The 19,479-nt window shown below is 38.6% G+C and overlaps 2 protein-coding genes across 11 annotated transcripts in view; one reads left to right on the top strand and one right to left on the bottom strand.

Annotated features, from left to right (window-relative positions):
- GPBP1L1 (GC-rich promoter binding protein 1 like 1) overlaps positions 1-19,479 on the bottom strand; it is a 53,155-nt gene that overhangs the window by 27,488 nt on the left and 6,188 nt on the right. For 7 of the 10 annotated variants that reach the window (XM_070609777.1, XM_070609779.1, XM_070609775.1 and 4 more), the window contains exons 2-3: positions 2,083-3,108; positions 1,369-1,483 (exon numbers count right to left, since the gene is read on the bottom strand). In XM_070609777.1, the coding sequence (XP_070465878.1) occupies positions 1,369-1,428 (60 nt within the window). In that variant the 5' untranslated portion in view covers positions 1,429-1,483; positions 2,083-3,108. Of the gene's footprint in view, positions 1-1,368; positions 1,484-2,082; positions 3,109-4,820; positions 4,867-19,479 lie in introns of all 10 variants that reach the window. The other 3 variants (XM_070609782.1, XM_070609780.1, XM_070609781.1) reach the window with 1 other exon arrangement.
- LOC139078950 (small ribosomal subunit protein uS14-like) lies at positions 17,653-17,767 on the top strand (the record flags this gene model as incomplete). Its single annotated transcript, XM_070591355.1, has 1 exon — positions 17,653-17,767. A coding segment is annotated over one exon (108 nt), but the record flags the coding sequence as incomplete, so codon positions are not given.

The raw sequence follows: 19,479 nt of genomic DNA, 5'->3' as shown, positions 1-19,479 counted from the left end.
TTTTTTATTTTAGCCATTCTAGTGGGTTACAAAGATTTTCTCCTATTCTTTCTTTTAAGTTTTATGGTTTTTAGCTCTGCAATTTAGGTTATCATCCACTCTGAGTTAATTTTTATGTGTGGTATGAAGTAAAGGTTGAGGTTCTTTCCCTTCCCCCAAGACAGATATCCAGTTCTAGAACTATATGTTAAAAAGACTATCACTTTCACATTGAATCACCTTGGCACTTTAGTCAAAAATCAACTGATTTTATGTACAGAACTATTTTTGAATTCTCTATTATATTCCATTGCTTGATATGTCTATCCTTATGCCAGTACCATACAACTTTGCTTACAACAGCTTTACTGGAAATACTGAAATATTTCCTAATTTTTTTCACTTAGTTCATTGTGCTAAATCAACAACTCTTTGCAGATATAACCTCAGCATACTTTAATTTTAAATGCTTTCCTGGATCCCATACCTAATCCTTCAGGCCTACCACCCCCTAGCCTTGGGTCAGATTATATAAATTATGAGATCTTGGGAATTTCACAAGGGCAATTCAAAATGAAATTGAGAGCAAAAGGTTGTGGTGCAGATAGATGAGGAACATCTTCCCCAAAATTCACATTTAAATACAGGTAAGACAGGCTATTTTTTTTTAAGACTACCTATCAGCTCTGTCCCTTGTCTATTAGTTGGCAAAATGAGAAGAATTTTTAAGTTTACTAGCTTCCCAAAGATTTCCTTTATCAATAATTTAGGCTGTTCTGCGTACTGTGACTAGGGCTACTTTATTCTATATGAACTAGTTGTCCCATTTGTCTTTATCCCTAACACAACACACATTTCCCCTGAAATCATTAAATAGATTATTGCCTCTAAAATAGCAATTTAAGGATTTAAATTTCTAGGATTTAATGAGATCCATGTAGTAGTCAATCAATCACTGTCTCTCCTTTTCCTTCCTCCTCATCTACTACTATAGACAAATGTGCGCACATTCTAAAGGTCCATTTCCCCAGAAACCATTTCCCTTTTATGCCTGCCCCTTTGTCCTCGACAACAGGTTACCAGGTATGTTTTACTTCCAAAGTGTGCTGCAGCTTACACAGGAAGTCTTCAGTGTGTCACGTAATGAGACAGCTTAGCACGTAAGGAAAAAAGTGGGACACTTGGCAGTAGTAGGGCACACACTGAATTGGATGCCTATTAATTTATATACTATTAAAATAAAGGTAACGTCTATGAAAACACATTTGAAATCCTCAGGCAAGGTTGAATATACAAAACACACCTAGAGTATAAAACAGAGGCCATAGACCAGTTGGAGATGAAAAGAACTGGTATTTGGATTGTTACTACAGGAATGGAGAACAGTACCTTAGCTGACTGTGGTGTTGAGAAATTTAGCCAAGCAGGAACAAAGTCATGCTGCGCCATTTAGGTCCAGTGTCTCTTTTCAGCAAGGTGAGGCATCCAACCTCATGGCCAGGATCTGAAAATGAGAAAACTCAAATCACTTATGCTTACAAGAACATGATACCATTGTGTAAATGAGTCAATGATTTCTCTAAGATACTCTCTTTACAGAAAGACCTGCCCTCTGAGCCTCTCCAGATTACTTATCAGGCTCTATTCTTCAGAGAAGTTCTAAACAAAAGCAATAGTCTGTGAATATATGACCATGAAAAAAAACATAAACAGAAAAACGTGACATAGTTCTAGAAGATTATATGAAAGCAGCTAATGAATTCTTGAGTTATAGCAGAAGAACCTTAAGAATAAACATCTACATAGTTACAGATACTTGAAAAGAGATTAATCTGCTTCAGGTCCTCAGGTTACTTCCGGCAAAAACAGTACAAAAGATCTTCCTAGAGAAGGGTGATACAACCTCTCCAGAGTTTTTCTATTTAGTTCACATTAATTTCCTTAAACACCAGTTAGAGTCATTTTTCCTGAGAGATCCATTGGTGTCTCCAAAGCACTCTACTGATAGTCTCCAAAATTAAACATCAGAAAGCAGTAGACATTTTCCATGATACATATACATACACAGTCTTCTTCCAAAGTTAGGCATAGGAGCATATTTACCCCAGAGTGTAACCTCTGTGGTCCTGTTTCCTGAACTCCTTGAGTCTGCCAGCTGGATTTCCCACGAAGTTCTCTTGTTAAAAGGGTGCTTAATTAGGCTGGCCAGCAGCACGCCTTGTGATGAAGCACAAAGAAGCCAGACTCTGTGTGGCTCACTCTCTCAGTCCCCTTAATTGCTCATCTTAAACTATCTAGTTCCTGACACGTTTCCAAAAGGGGGAAGGGGAAAGGGGAAGGGGGGAGGGGAACATAAAAAGTATTTGTTACATTTAAAAAATGGGGGGAAGGGGAAAGACCTATATCTATGTTCACCTCATTCAACTTCCTTGGGTGATGGCACTATGATGTTGCTTAAATAGATAATACATGGATATTTGGACAGTGAGTGCAAACACTGTTCATAACAAGGTCACAGATAGAAAAATAGGTGGACTCATGTGTGGGCAAATAATGTCATCAAAGTGATAGATCAAAAATATAACATTAAAGAGCTACAAAAGATCTTCTCAGGAGTCAACTCCAGTGGCAAAACATCCACATGATAAAGCCTTTAATATACAAATCTCATTATTCTTACACAGCTGCTAAAATAGTGTGCAGATAGGTATTTATATTTGTCTTATCCTTCAAAATCTAAGGACACAAGAAATCTTGTTTAAAAAAAAAAAAAATCAGACAGGAACTTGATATACTTTTCCCTCCAAAGAACAGCAGCTTTCAAGGCAAATTTCTTGGTATAAAGCTCCCAAATGTATCTTCTATTTCTTTGGTCTTCACTATTTATAAATTCAGAGCAAAACTAAAACAAGCAGAAAGACAGGGGCTAAGGGGGAGTCAAGGAGAAAGTTCCAAAGTGAAGTTTTCTTCTCTCAGTTCTCTGTATTTCACGTGTTCTGCTCCTTCCTGAAGACTGAATTGAGCTACTGGAAGGTGATATGAAGAATCTTCTACTGCTTCAGTAGAAAAGTCACTTATTTTGAATCCATGTCCATCATTATTCAACCATTTAAAAGGCCACAGGAATCACTATAAATAAAAAAACAAAATAATACATAGTATCACAAGAGGCAAAATCATTATTATATATAATTGCTAAAATGAGACACAGTCAAACGATCAATCAAACAAAGGTCCTAGGAGTCAAGACTCAAGTCCAATTTAGACATTAATGTGTCACCACCACCTATAGCAACAAAATAACTGGCTACAATTCTTTTAAGAATTGTTTTAAAGGACTTTAGAAAAGTCACCTGAATAGAGTTTGCTTTTTCATATAACCATTTCTCCAATTAGCTATCAAAGGCAATTCAGAAATGCAAATTAATGAGTCTGTTAGCTAGATTTTCTCTCATACATGGAATAGCTTGCCATCGGTGGTCAAAGAGACTATTTAACTTTCTGGTTTACTACCACAGTCATCAACTACCTAATTATTTAGTACTAACCACAGCTAGATCCTTAAAAATGAGACATCTGTCATAGTACTCTTTATATATATATTTACATATTTTTAGATATCTAGTTATTAAGAGACTTAAGCTCTAATGCTGACTTAAGATATGCAGTAACAGATAACACAAATATTTCTTTGGCAAATCCCCAACATTCTTCCAGTGGCTAGAAAGTTTTCTGATGTAAGAGAATGCTTACATCTGTGGGCAAGTCTACTCTATGCTGGTAAATTCTAGTTTGGTGGCTATTTCTCATATAATCAACTGGCAGCCTTGCTCTACTGTTTTAAGTTGATGAGAATAAGAACATCAAATTCAGGATAGTAACTACCTCTGTGGGGAAATGAAGGGAAAGGAATCAAAAAGAGGTCCCAGGGGGCTTCAATTGCATCTGTAATGTGTTATTTCTTAAGTTGAATGATGGGTATGACACTATTCAGATGTTCTCTACTTTTTATAAACTTGTAATACTTATGAGTATTAACAGAACAAGCATCTAGAGAGTCAGGTAAAAGATTTAAATAACGTAATTTATAAGTTGAAATACCTACGATATACATAATCATCCAGAGTATATATATTCCTTCAGCACACATGGAACAGTTATAAAAACTATCAGAAGTTAGAAGTTATACTAGTTAGAAGCCTCAATTAATTCCAAAGCATAAAACATTCTATGTTCTCTGACCATATAGTATTAAAGTTAGAAAACAACTTTCTCTTGTAAGTCCCACTCTCCCTCCTCTTCCTGAAGAAATCCTGTCCAAAGCCATTAGGTGAGGTCAAGCAAGGTAAGGATCCATGGGCGGCAGAGGGTGAGCTGCAGAGGCCCAGAGTAGGTGCAGGGACCTAACCAGGATGTGAAGGGTGTCCATGCAGGGTGGAGGACAGAGAAATGTTTGTGTGTATGGCAGCAGCCCAGTGCAGGATGTCAGAGCCCACTGGATAACGTAAGGTGAGCGTCCCAGGAGGAAGGCATCCCAACGCAGAATGTGGGTGCCTCAGTGCAATAAAGAGTGCATGCTAGCAGAGGGACAAGGTCAAGCAAGTTGAGGGCTTCCACGCAGCAAGGTGCCTTGCACAAGTGTTGCAACCTGGGTGTGGTGAGGAAGAAATCCATGCAAGAGAGGAGGTGGCAACTGGAGGCTGGTTACATACTGGGAATTAATCAAAAAGTAAAAAATACTAAGGTTATATACTTGCAACATAACAGCTAGACCAGTACTTAATGGAAAATAAGCTTTATAAACACTGTCCTTATTAAAACAAGACTAAAAACAAACTAACCTAAGCATTTTAATCAAGAAGATGGGAAAAGAGCAGTAAAGCAAACCTGAAGAAATAGAAAGAAGCAAAAAAAGATAAGGTCAGACAAAAACAGATGATTTAAAAAAAGATAATCCTTTTGAAAAAGATTAATAAGAGACAAAGTGGTAAACTTGCTTGGAAAAAAGATAGAAATAAAGACAATGAAAAAGGGTAAACACACACAACAGATTAAGAAATACTATGAACAAAACAATATTACAAGCAATTATATGTGAATAAATTTGAAAATCTTAAACTAGATGCATTTCTATGAAATGGCAAAATCGGCACAGTAACAGAAAACTTGATAGACCTATATTACATTATTATATACACCACGGACACTTAAATGTGAATCAGACAAACCCCATCCCCCCTTAAAGTGTCCCAGGTGAAAAAAAGAAGCCTGTAATTTGCTCTCTTGGGCAGCAAAGAGGTGCCTTGTTAGTGAGCTGGGAGTGAGGTGGTTAGCACTTTGGCCCAGGCCTGAAGTTTAGGGCCAGCCCGTACAAAGAACAGTTAGTTCAAGGATAATCCCTTGATATTGGATAATCAGCCTAGAGATTTTTAAAATCAAAACTGACTGCAGGACACACTCCAGGGAAGACCAGCTCTTAATATAAACAAATTAAAATATTCACAAAATATTTAGGAAGAAGCGAAATAAGCAGGACTTCACAACCAGTGGGATATTGGGGGTAAAGGAGAAATCTAGGCTCATGTTGTGATTTCCAGCTTGTACAACTAGGTGGATGATCATCACATCACTTGCTGGTATAGGGAGTAAATGCTGACTGGCTACTGTTTATTCAGTATAATTCAGAGTTGTTTTTATATAGGTTTACATGTGCAACTCCCAGTAATAAGTATGATGACAATGTCCCTGTAATAGGTTCTTATGGAAATATCAATCAAATCAAACTTCATTATGGAAAAGACATAATTGACTATTTATTGCATACTTTTTGTCTTAAGAATTCTGGCTTAAACCACAGAGAACCTGAAATACAAGGCAGTGAGATGAAGCACCCATTAGGTTATGAAACAGACATGAAGGAAAATGTCTGAATTTTAAATAAACATCTCCCCCTTTGAAACCCCATTACACACGTTCCAGTCTTCCAATTGACACTTACACACCATCTTTTCAGTCAACAGTCAACCCCAAGTTTCTCTAAGCAGAGTCCCAGTTAAGGTAGTGATTGCAGAGGAAATATTAACTGGCAATGCTTTGCTACTGGTCTGAAAATTCTCAAGCTGTTATAGATTCCATAACAACTACTTACTCACCATCCTCAACATATTCCAACACCTAGGCTGTAAAGTTATGAAAGTGTGGTCTGCGCCTGCATGTACAGAGTATGTGGTGGGGAGGAGATGGATGGCAAATGAGAATGTTTAGTAAAAGGGAACAAATAAAAGATGATGAAAGAGGACAGATAAAAGAAAGTCCTGTGCTTTAAAAGAAATTCCTGTTCTAGAAGGAAAAAACTAAAGGGAAACATGACAAAATACCAATAATGGTTTCATTAGGGTGGTAAAACCATGGGCATTTTGTTTTAAGTTCTCTATTAGTCAAACGTTTTTGTAATGAAATTACTTTGCTCTGTGAATTTTTGTAACTTTTTATAAAATTTCATAAAGTTCTTCAGTGATGCCTTTTATAGCTGTGGCTATTTTTATAGAATGACTAATTAGAGGGGCTTTTGCTTACTGGGGAGAGATTCTGAGGAGGAAAAATACATCACTTAAAACTCTCTCAGAATTAAAAAAAAAAAACATTATGCAAGACTAGATTGGAGGGGAAATCAAGATTTAAAAAGAAAATTTTTAAATGAGATGTCAAGTATGTGTTCTGGAGCTCAGAGAGGTGGTTCCTGAGACAGAATTTTGGGAACTGTCAGTATTTGGTAGACGATGTTCAGAGTCAGGAGAAGAGATGAGATCTAGGGAGCCTTTAAAGATCTAAGAGTTTCCAAGTCCTGTCCGTTCCATTCCTTAGGTTCCATAACTGTTTGTCACTCTAGGTTTCAATTACTCTCCAATAAAAAAAACTGGTTTCACTACTAGTCTCTTCCACCCTCTGGCTCAGCCTCTACTCTGGCTGCCAGGTCTCTGTTCCTAAATCCAGGTTCAAAATATATCACTACCCTGCCCACAAATTTTCTGGCTTCCTACCAACTACAGAATTGGATTAAAGTTTCTTGGTCTGACAGTCAAGAAATAAGACTTTTCTCACAAGTAATCTCCCCCTCTGAAATCCTCAAAATACTTTAATTGTGCCTTCTAGTGCACTCGACACTTCCTCTTTCCAAGACAGTTACAAATTTTGACCTTAACTACCAGCAGATCAAAAACTTACTGCTTCTAGACTCCTGCCTTGCCCTTCTTTGAAACTCACATAGCATCTAGCACGGTGCCTTGCATGTGGTAAGGATCCAAAGGTTTAATGAATTAATTTTTGCAAATTATAATAAAGCAAGGATGCAGAGAAACTGGAACCCTCACACATTGCTGATAGAAATACAAAATGGTGCAGCTGCTGTGGAAAACAGTTGACGGTTCTCCAAAAAGTTAAACACAGAGTCACCTCATGACCTACATTTCCACCCCTAGAGGTTTCTATCCAAGAGAAATGAAAACATATGTCCACACAAAAACTTGTAAGTGAATGCTCACAGCAGCTTTATTCACAATAGCCAGAAAGGAGAAACAATCCAGATATCCATCAACAGATGAACAAAACGTGGTATACCCATATAACAGAGTAGTATTCAGCTATAAAAAGGAATGAAGTACTGATACATGCTACAACACAGATGAACTTTGAAAACATTATGCTAAGTGAAAGAAGCCAGATACACAAAACGACACATATTAGATGATTCCATTTATATGAAATATCTAATCCATAGAGACAGAGAACAGATTAGTGGTTACCAGAGGCTGGGCTGGAGGGAGTGACTGCTTAATGCATACCAGATTTATGTTTGGGATAATGAAAAAATTCTGGAACTAGATAGTGGTGATGGTTGCAAAACACTGTGAATGTACTTAACGCCACTGAACTGTACACTTTAAGAACTGTGGTTGTTAGTGCCATCAAGTCAATTCTGACTCTTAGCAGCCCCGTTGTACAGCAGAGCTGAACCCTGCCTGGTCTTCTTGCGCCATCCTTTCACCTTCTGACACTCTATCAGACAACACTCCAGTGCTATTCACAGGGTTTTCATGGCCATTTTTTCCGAAGTGGGTGGCCAGGTCCTTCCTCCTAGTCTGTCTTAGTCTGGAAGCTCCAGTGAAACCTGTCCACCATGGGTGACCCTGCCGGTATTTGAAATACTAGTGCACTGCTTTCAGTGTCACAGCAACACTCAGCCACCACAGTATGATGACCAACAGACAGGTGGTGTGGTTCCAGGACTGGGAAACAAATCTGGGCCCTGGACTGGATGAGAGCATCCAACCTTAACCACTAGAGCAACAGTTCCTGGGCACAGACCTATACCACTCATCGGCAACCCACAGACAACATAGGGGAAGACTGGCACAGATATTAGCTCAGGGCAAATCTTCCTCGGGGATAAGAAAAAAGGCACCTAATAAAATGTGGCTGGTAAGCACATGGTTCCTGATCTTAATAAAAGTACAATCTTAATATCCTTAGCCTGTAAGAACAGCACCCATAAATCCAACTCCTCATTGGGAAAAATAACTCAAAACATGTACTACTGAGCCATGAAGCTCCAAGGACCTGCCATATTCACAGCTAGCTGAGGAAAAGAGAGCAAAGACAGCAGCCGGACCAGTGGCGCAGTGGTTAAGTGCGCACATTCCGCTTTGGCGGCCCGGGGTGCACTGGTTCGGATCCCGGGTGTGGACATGGCACCGCTTGGCAAGCCATGTTGTGGCAGGCATCCCACAGGGCTAATCTTCCTTAAAAAAAAAAAAAAAAACTTTCAGCAAAAGTTAATTAAAAGGTTCATGTCCTAAATAACTACTCAAGAAAATGTAATGTAAATCCTCAACATATGTTTAATATAGTCCCTTTTTTAAAAAAACATGCTTCAAACTTTATAATATTTTCATTTATTCAGAGATGTAATGTTGATCTGTTGGAAGTAAATTGGACCTTTTCACTCTCAACAACTTGGAATCATGGAAAACGTGCAAGCAGGACACAGTCTCAGGTGCAGACGAACAAGTCCTCGCCAAGCTTTACACGAGATTGCTCTTTCTCAGCATGCTTTACCAGCAGCATTGCTGTGAATCTGTCACCTACAAGAAATAAGGCTCTATACCTTACCCACACTCTCTATGCTTTAATCATAGTTGCTCTCAGAAGCAAGACATTCTTTGATACTAGTAAGGAGACCAAGAGGTGAGGCTGTTAAAAATTATCATCGCTCCTGTCACCACATCCTACAACCAGAACACTCCAAGATGAATCAAAAGACTTATTTTTCTTTTTAATACACTTGAGGTAGTATACGATAGTAAGATGGGTGAGAGGGACAATGGCACTTGTGAACCAGGGAGATGAGAAAGAAGAACCAACATGATGCCTTAACTACAGGTGCCTTCTGAGGCAGATCAGTTTTAGGCAAGTGGAAGGTAGGGAAGGTCCTTTCAAAGTCTCCATGTCCACTTATTCCTTTTAGCCAGGGTCAGTTGGCATTAAGCTTGATAACCTTTTGCAGAAAGAACCTCTTGTGGCATCTTTGCTTTCTTTTTTTGAGGAAGATTAGCCCTGAGCTAACATCTGCTGCCAGTCCTCCTCTTTTTCGTGAGGAAGACGGGCCCTGAGCTAACATCCATGCCCATCTTCCTCTACTTTATATGTGGGACACCTACCACACCATGGCGTGCCAAGCGGTGCCATGTCCGCACCCGGGATCCGAACTGGCAAATCCTGGGCTGCCGAAGCGGAACGTGCCAACTTAACTGCTGCGCCACCAGGCCAGCCCCATCTGAAAGGTTTTTGGTACGATAAATCTATTTTCATTTTTACTTTAGTACAAGTCTTGTTCACTGTCATATGTCAAGTATTTCACTGCACAACTAATCATCCCTACCATATACTTAGTTAATTTAAAGGGACTCTTTATGAACGCTTTAGGAACTCTTAAAAAAAGTTCCTAGCAACATAAATTGCATTCTTAAAAACAGAACACCTACATCTACATATTAGGTAGGACAAATGTTCTGAAATGCATTCTAGGATGTAACGCCCTAAACTTAAAAACAACAAAAAAACTTCATTTAACTCAAATAATCTCTCCCTCTCAGATGCTGGCACCATCTTAATTCTGTCAAAAGCATAATTATAAGCACATGTTCAACCAAGAAATCAAATTTCTATTCTCTCTATACTATATACAATAATTCAAAAGTTACCTCTATAACATCACTGAGGTTTGGCTCTAATATAGCTTTTTTTTAAAAAACCTATGGGAATATCCAAAAATATGCAGTGCTTTTTAACCAATCTTGCTTAATTTTATGGCTCAATATACAAAGTGCCTTTACATACAAGAATAAAAGATATAATTTAGTCATTTGATAAGTCTTTTTTGGGTGTATCTTCTAGAAATTGAGAAATTTAATGACTGGGTAACAAATCATTTCATAGATCAGGCAGTTTACAATCTGTGTAGCCCACAGAACTGAAAAAGGATGTAACCTAGTTCTCAGTTAAGAGATTATTAAAAATAACTTTTGATGATGGATTAGGAAATAATTTTTCGTAAATAACTCTAAAGATTCAAAGAACTGAGTGGCACTGATATAACAAACCACATATAACATTCTTAGAACTTATATCCATAAAAATGAAAAAACAAGAAGAGACCTGACATTGAACTGCTTTCATTCTAATAATAAGCAACATTTTCCTATAGCACTGATCACCTATATAACTTATCTTTCACTGTCTCCCACTGAACCAAGGCAAAAAGAACACTGCCTAGCACATGGTAGGTACTCACTAAATATATGGTGAATCAGTCTATAAATAAATAAAGGGACTGCTAATAGGTAGTTTATCTTCAACTTCCCATGGCAATGCCATATTGCTTTCCAATCATGCACTACCAGTTTACACCACCAGCAGTGGTTATTTTAAGAATTCCATCTGCTCCATACCTCACCAAGCTAGGCATTGCCAGACTGGTAGTTATTCTTTGCTCGGCTGATGGGTATAAAATGATCACCTACTGTGATCTACATTTGCATTTTTAATCTATTTATCAGCTGTTCATGTTTCTTTTTTTATAAAATACCTACTCCTATCTTTTTACTGTTCTTTTGGTCAGTGATCTTTCTCTTATTTGAACTGAGAATACAATGACCCTAATCTCTGATGACAGACATTACAAATACTTTATCCAATTTCACAAGGTGTCTACTGATGAACACAACTTCTTTAAAAAAATTTTTTTTCCATTTTCTCCCCAAAGCCCCCCATACATAGTTGTATATTTCAGTTGTGGGTCCTTCTAGTTGTGGCATGTGGGACGCCACCTCAGCATGGCTTGATGAGCGGTGCTAGGTCCACACCCAGGATCTGAACCCGCAGAAACACTGGTTTCCTGTACTTAACCACTTGGGCCATGGGGCCAGCCCCAATGAACACAAGTTCTTAATTTAAATGTAGTCAAAGCTGTAGATCATTTCCTGTATGATTTACATTTTTGCATCTTATGTATAACAGTCTTCCTTCTCCAAGGTTCAAAGAATTTACCTTGGGGCTGCCCTGAGGCCGAGTGTTTAAGTTCCCAAGTTCCACTTCAGGGGGCCTAGAGGGCCCAGGGTTTCGCTGGTTCGGATCCTGGGCCGTACACAGCACCGCTCCTCAGGCCACACTGAGGTGGCATCTGACATGCCACAACAAAGAGGGACCCACAACTAAAAAATATACACCTATGTACTCGGGGGATTTGGGGGAAAAAAACAGGGGGAAAAAAAAGAATGTACCTATTTACCTCTATTGTCTTCTTAGTTTTATAGTGTTGCCTTTCACATTTATTTTTTTTAAGATTGGCACCTGAGCTACCATCTATTGCCAATCTTCCCCCTTTTTTTCCTCCTTCTTCTCCCCAAAGGCCCCCATGTCTGCCATGTCGGCGCAAGGGATCAGAACTGGCGAAACCCTGGGCTGCCAAAGCAGAGCCCGTGAACTTAACCACTCAGACACCAGGCCAGCCCCTGCCTTTCACATTTAACACTTCAATCAGTTGGCTTACACTGTTTACACATTCCTGAGCCAATTCCACATTAAAAATCCCTTCTCCTAGTTTCTATGACATTACATCATTAGATTAGCAGTTTTCAGACGTGGATTGCATCAAGCTATAAAATTTCAAAATACGTTTCAAAGGCTGATACTGGTTGACTATTTTATCTGGATAAGGAGAACATTTTAAAAAAACCCTAATACTACCATTTTGTAAAAGAAAAGGCAAGAACGTCATAAAAGAAAGAAAGACAAACCTTGGGGAAAAAGAACAACTCATCTTAAAATCAAAGAAAAAGAAAGACAAGTTGGCATCCTCACATCGACAATATTCACACAAGGGGTTGGTGAAATCTTCCGTCAGAGAACCCCTGCTATAAGATAATCCTGGTCTTCTCCCTACCCTGTGATTACTTCTTTTCTTTTTTCTGTTGCCTTGTAAATGTAACAGCTACTTAAACGCTTTGATGCAGCACTTTTCCTATTTCTCTGGAATCTCCTCACTATCTCACTCAAGTCTTCAGTTCTCGCCTCTAAATAGGTGACATAAATTCTTACTTCATGAAACACTCTATCACAGAAATACCTATACTCCATCATCCTTCACAATGCATTACATTTACCTGTTTACATACTTACCTCTGGTATAAATGAGGCGCAGTTGCTAGGGATTAACAGCATATGGAATAATCTCTTAGTACAGACAAGATACCTATTAAATAATTTCTTTTTAAGAGATATTGACAATTCCATCAATTAGTATCTCCTTTATCTTACTATTCTTAAGAGCTCTCCTTTAACATTGTTTATTCCTTAAATTACAGAGCCTAAGACTATATCTCTGCCTATCTTCAAATATTCACTGGCTCTAATATTTCCTTTCCAAATCTCACAATTTGAAAAGAAAACTACTTAAAGTTTAAATGTCTACTACTTTCACTTCCTCTAAAGGATTAAGTATCCCTACAGTATAGTCTATACTCATTTCCTAACTGTCTGCACATCAGTTTCCCTCCTAAGTCCTCAATAAGGAGAACACAAGAGTTACCGGTGCCCTGCTTCGTTTATTTTCAATCCTCAGTTGATACTTCAACCCAGCAAAGAGCCCAACATCATTTTCTACTTTAGTATTTATTTTAATTTCAGAGGAGATAAATTCCTATCTAAGAATTTCTAAAGGACATGAAATCTAAGCATTTCTTTCAATGAACCAAAAGGCGATATAAGACACCTTTAAGATTTTTTCCACTGCAACATTTCTATTAAGAAAATACTTGGGGCCAGCAGGATGGCAAAGCAGTTAAGTGCACACATTCTGCTTTGGCGGCCCAGGGTTCTCCAGTTCAGATCCCGGGTGTGGACAAGGCACCGCTTGGCAAGCCATGCTGTGGGAGGCATCCCACCTATAAAGTAGAGGAAGATGGGCATGGATGTTAGCTCAGGGTCACTCTTCCTCAGCAAAAAGAGGAGGATTGGCAGCAGATGTTAGCACACGGCTAATCTTCCTCAAAAAAAAAAAAAAGAAAGAAAGAAAGAAAGAAAGAAAAGAAAAGAATACATACCATGGTTATTAATATAGACAAATGAAGTCTATTATATGATTGGGTCCAATAAAGGAAAAAATTTCTATTTCTAGTACCAACTCAATGACCACAGCTATTTCCGTCAAAAAATATAACTGGATATTTAACACATTAGCCTGCCCATAAGAGACACGCATGTGATACACAAGTCCTCTGAAATAATATAAAACACTGCATAAAACATCACCTTGAATTACAAATTCACACTTTAAAAACCTGAGTCAAATCATGAGATACTATTTCACACCTACCAAACTGGCAAAAACAAATTCTGAACTAATCAGTGTTGATAAAGACGGAAAGCAACAAAGAATTCTCATATATTGCTAGTGGGAATGTAAACCTGTACAACCACTTCAGAAAACAGTTTGGCGAATATAAAGCTGAAGTTGTAAAATTTCTATGACCCACCAATCTTTTTTTTTTAATTGAGTTAATGATAGGTTACAATCCTGTGAAATTTCAGTTGTACATTAATGTTTGTCAGTCACGTTATAGGTGCACCACTTCACCCTTTGTGCCCACCCCCCACCCCACCTTTCCCCTGGTATCCACTAAACTGTTCTTAGTCCATAATTTTAAATTCCTCATATGAGTGGAGTCATACACAGATTATCCTTCTCTCGCTGGCTTATTTCACTTAACATAATTCTCTCAAGGTCCATCCATGTTATTGCAAATGGAATGATTTTGTTCTGTTTTACAGCTGAGTAGTATTCCATTGTATATATGCACTACATCTTCTTTATCCATTCGTCTGTTGCTGGGCACTTAAGTTGCTCCCATGTCTTGGCTATTGTAAATAATGCTGCAATAAACATTGGGGTGCATAGGACTTTTGGGATTGCTGACTTCAAGCTCTTTGGATAAATACCCAGCAGTGGGATGGCTGGATCGTATGGTAGTTCTATTTTTAATTTTTTGAGGAATCTCCATACTGTTTTCCATAGTGGCTGCACCAGTTTGCATTCCCACCAGCAGTGTATGAGGGGTCCTTTTTCTCCACAACCTCTCCAACATTTGTTACTATTAGTTTTAGATATTTTTGTCATTCTAACAGGTGTAAGGTGATATCTTAGTGTAGTTTTGATTTGCATTTCCCTGATGATCAGTGATGATGAGCATCTTTTCATGTGCCTATTGGCCATCAGTATATCTTCTTTGGAGAAATGTCTGTTCATGTCTCCAGCCCATTTTTTGATTGGGTTGTTTGATGTTTTGTGGTTGAGTTGCGAGAGTTCTTTATATATTAAGGATATTAAGCCTTTGTCAGATATATGACTTGCAAATATTTTTTCCCAGTTAGTGGGTTGTTTTTTTGTTTCAATCCTGTTTTCATTTGCCTTGAAGAAGCTCTTTAATCTGATGAAGTCCCATTTGCTTATTCTTTCTATTGTTTCCCTTCTCTGAGAAGGCATGGTGTCCGAAAAGAGCCTTTTAATACTGATGTCAAAGAGTGTACTGCTTACGTTTTCTTCCAGAAGACTTATGGTTTCAGGTCTCATCTTTAGGTCTTTGATCCATTTTGAGTTTATTTTGGTGAATGGTGAAAAAGAATGGTCAATTTTCATTCTTTTACACGTGGCTTTCCAGTTTTCCCAGCACCATTTGTTGAAAAGACTTTCTTTTCTCCATTGTATGCCCTCAGCTCCTTTGTCAAAGATAAGCTGTTCATAGATGTGTGGTTTTATTTCTGGGCTTTCAATTCTGTTCCATTGATCTGTGCACCTGTTTTTGTACCAGTATAAAATGGGTGAATTTTATGTTATGTAAATTATAGCTCAATAAGGCTATTTTTTAAATTAAGTCAATGATTGATGAGGGACTGAGAACTCTTTTAGTGCAAGGTAACACCACGCAAATCAGTTTCCTGTTGCAAGAAGAGAAGACTTACTGTTTAATATATGGATTGGACTACCATCACCTTAATCCAAGGATCAATCCTAGCATTACTAAAGTAGGTCAACCAGGTACTATGTGTTTTACAACGTGATGCAAAATGAGATAGAACTATGATGCATTCTAAGGAAAAATGTTTAGATGTGACTCTCTCAAGCTTTTAACTGTAAACTTGAGAGAAAAATACAGGAATTAAAGGAACAAATTAAATGATACCAGAAGAATGCAACTGTACAAAACCGTTCTCAGGACAACTAGTCCAGTCTCAAAGTCAGTGTCACTGAAAAATAAGGACTATGCTAAGCTAAAGAGACATAAGGAAATTAAACTGTTATATACCACAAGGTCCAAGATCAGATATTAGTTTGGATAGCCGGCTGTAATGAACATTTTTTTGAATAAGGAAAGGAAATTTGAACAGCCCCTGGATATTAGAGGAAATAAACATTTACTCACATGAAGAGAAGATATCACTGACTAAAAAAGCAAGTTGCAAGTTGATCTCATTTTAGCAAAATAAAAATAAAAACCTGCATATACGTGCTTAGAGAAAGATCTGTGGAAAAATGCACCAGAAGTTATTAACAGTGATTTCTGGATGATGGGAATGTTGAGTTTTCATTTTTGCATATCTATATATTCTAATAGTCTACAAAGGACATATACTGCTTTTGTAATAATAAAACAATTATTAGAAGACAGAATCATGTGGACAGCTTTAATAAATCTAATGATGCCCAGGCCTTACCCCAGATAAATTTTAAAAGATTGAGAACTACTGCTTTTAAAAATTAGGAGTGGAGGGGCTGGCCCCGTGGCTGAGTGGTTAAGTTTGCGCGCTCCGCTGCAGGCGGCCCAGTGTTTTGTTGGTTCAAGTCCTGAGCGTGGACATGGCACTGCTCATCAAGCCACGCTGAGGCAGAGTCCCACATGCCACAACTAGAGGAACACACAACAAAGAATATACAGCTATGTACTGGGGGGCTTTGGGGAGAAAAAGGAAAAAATTAAAAAATCTTAAAAAAAAAAATTAGGAGTGGATAGGGGCTGGCCCCGTGGCAGGGTGGTTGAAGTTCCGCAGGCTCTGCTTGGGCAGGCTGGGGTTCGCGGTTCAGACCCACTCCACTCACTGGCCATGCTATGGAGGCATCCCACATACAAAGTGGAGAAGATCGGCACAGATGCTAGCTCAGGACAAATCTTCCTCACAAAAACACACACACACAAAAAGAACTGGGAGTGGATAAAAGGTAAAATTCTTGTCTAAGACTGTCTTTAAAAAAGACATGCATGGGGCCGGCCCGGTGGTGCAGCAGTTAAGTGCGCATATTCCACTTTGGCGGCCCGGGGTTCGCCGGTTCGGATCCCAGGTACGGACGTGGCACTACTTGGCAAGCCATGCTGTGGCAGGCGTCCCTTGTATAAAGTAGAGGAAGATGGGCACAGATGTTAGCTCAGGGCCAGTCTTCTTCAGCAAAAAGAGGAGGATTGGCAGCAGATGTTAGCTCGGGGCTAATCCTCCTCCTCCTCAAAAAAAGACAGACATGCATGGAAGTTTTTCACTTCACGAGTTAGGAGACTACCCTATATAGAACCAGTAACAAAATCTTCTAGAAGGAGCAAATTATATTAGCCAATTTCACAAGTCAGGATCTTTGGCTGAAAAAAAGAAACCATGTTTAGGTCGATGAAGCAGAAAAGGAATTTATCAGGATACTGGGAGTTCAGAGAATGAATGAGAACTTCTTTGACCTGGCAAACCTGCAGTAACCAAGTAAAACTCAGCAGTCAAAATCATCAACCAAGGTCACACCACAGGAAGAGCATGCTTAGGAAACTGCTCTGCTAGCAATGCCACTGCTACCAGCTGATGGAATGAATTCTAAACTGTCCTTGCTTCTTTGCATCTTTCACTCCACATGCAAGTCCCTAGTCAAGTGTATTTGATTCACACAGCTTGGGTGACAGCTGCCAGGGGTCCGGGACAGACAGTGTATCTACAAGATATGTGTATGCATACAAGTTAACACACACAGCCTTTCCAGCTTTCTTTCCCACTAAGAAACACAAAAAGGCAATAGTGGAAGGGGCTTAATGCGTCTGCTCGAACAGGCACGGCCTGATCTGGAAGTACGGCCTCAACATGTGCCGCCAGTGCTTCCGCCAGTACGCCAAGGACATCGGCTTCGTGAAGTTGGACTGAGTGACCTTCCACGAATGGGTTATTCGAGACATCTACCGACGGCAGAAATGATGCTAGTTATTTGTACATAAAAAAAAAAAAACTTCAACAAAAAAAAAGGAACGGGCTTAAAATGGTAAAGAGACAAAAGAAACAATAAAAATCACTTTAAGGCTCAAGTGGTAGAATGTTCAACACAGGAATTCTGCCAGTCTTCCCATTAGTAATAATCTTTAATCATTCTGCCTTCTTCCGCTTCATTATTCCAGAAAACATTTCCTGAAAGTAAATTTCACAAAGTACAAAATTTTTAAAGAGGAAAATTTATAACCTTTCTCAGGTAATCTCCCTTCCAATATTTTGTCATTCAAATGTCACAACACTTGCTACAACCATACCTAAACACTCACTATCCCACTAAGGGAAACAGAATTTACTTAAATCACAACAGTTCCAAACAAGAATAGTATGTTACAGAAGTACATTTATGACCTAATGCAATGTGACACATTAAATTCTGGCTGTAAGATTCAGATAACTAAGATTTATGTAAGTACCAGAAACTATAAGGTTTTAGAACCAGCAAAAAATGTTTTTACAGCATTTGCTCCAAATGTCACTGTATCAACTACACAACGAAGAAACAAGCCACTTCGTAGTGATAACTTTTATCAAATAGTTGCAGCTACGGTTACTCTGACAGGCTCCAATTTCCTATGAATATAAAATAGGCTATTTGTGACATTTAAAAACTATACAGCTTTTATAATTGAGAGATTTAACAGTAGTAACTACTATATCATGAGACATACATTTTTACTTCAAGTTCATTTTACTTACAAGCATTTCTAAAAATTTCTTCTCAAGAATAAACTTTGCTTCCAATCCAAATATTACTTTTAAGTTAGAGGAGTGGACTCTGGATCTAGCTGGCTCTGCCATGTACTAGCTGTGTGACTTTGGGCAAGTCATTTCACTTCTTTTTGCTTCAAATTCTTATCTGTAATTTGGAGACTACTGGAAAGCTGATGATTAAATGAGCGAATATATGTAAAGTACCAAGAATAGTGCCTGGATGTTTTGGGGGTGGAGTGACCGCCTGGCCTACAGTGAGTACTCAATAAGTGTTAAGATTAAAATGCTTAATGGTTGGGGGGGATCAACAACAGGGGGGAAAAAGGCACTTTTGAGAAGAGAAATTTTCAGACCAAATAGGCTGAGATAATTATTCACTAGAAACCAAAACCAAGAAAACAAAACCACTGCAAACCCAGCATATTTAGCTTATTTTTTTTTTTTTAAGGAAGATTAGCCTTGAGCTAACATCCATGCCCATCTTCCTCTACTTTATATGTGGGATGCCTACCACAGCATGGCTTGCCAAGTGGCGCCATGTCTGCACCCCAGATCCAAACCGGCGAATCCCGGGCCACCGAAGTGGAACGTGCGAACTTAACCGCTGCGTCACCAGGCCAGCCCCTAGCTCAATTCTGTTATAATAAAATAAATATACACTAGGAAGAAATGAAGGACAGGAAACAAACTACCTGGAAAAGTTAATACTGAATTGGGCAGGGGAGCAAACCAAACACTCCATTTTACAAGCATATCGAAGGAGGGTAAATAATCATACAATTAACTCTATGCTGCTCAAGAGAAATTTAAGAAAACGATAGAGATGAGAACCACTGAACAAAATCCCCAAATGCACAGAATCACCTACAAAGTCTTTTCCTCACT

Source organism: Equus przewalskii, chromosome 2, assembly GCF_037783145.1.
Source record: "Equus przewalskii isolate Varuska chromosome 2, EquPr2, whole genome shotgun sequence".
Taxonomy (NCBI): Eukaryota; Metazoa; Chordata; class Mammalia; order Perissodactyla; family Equidae; genus Equus; species Equus przewalskii.
This window is presented reverse-complemented; position numbering and strand designations above follow the sequence as displayed.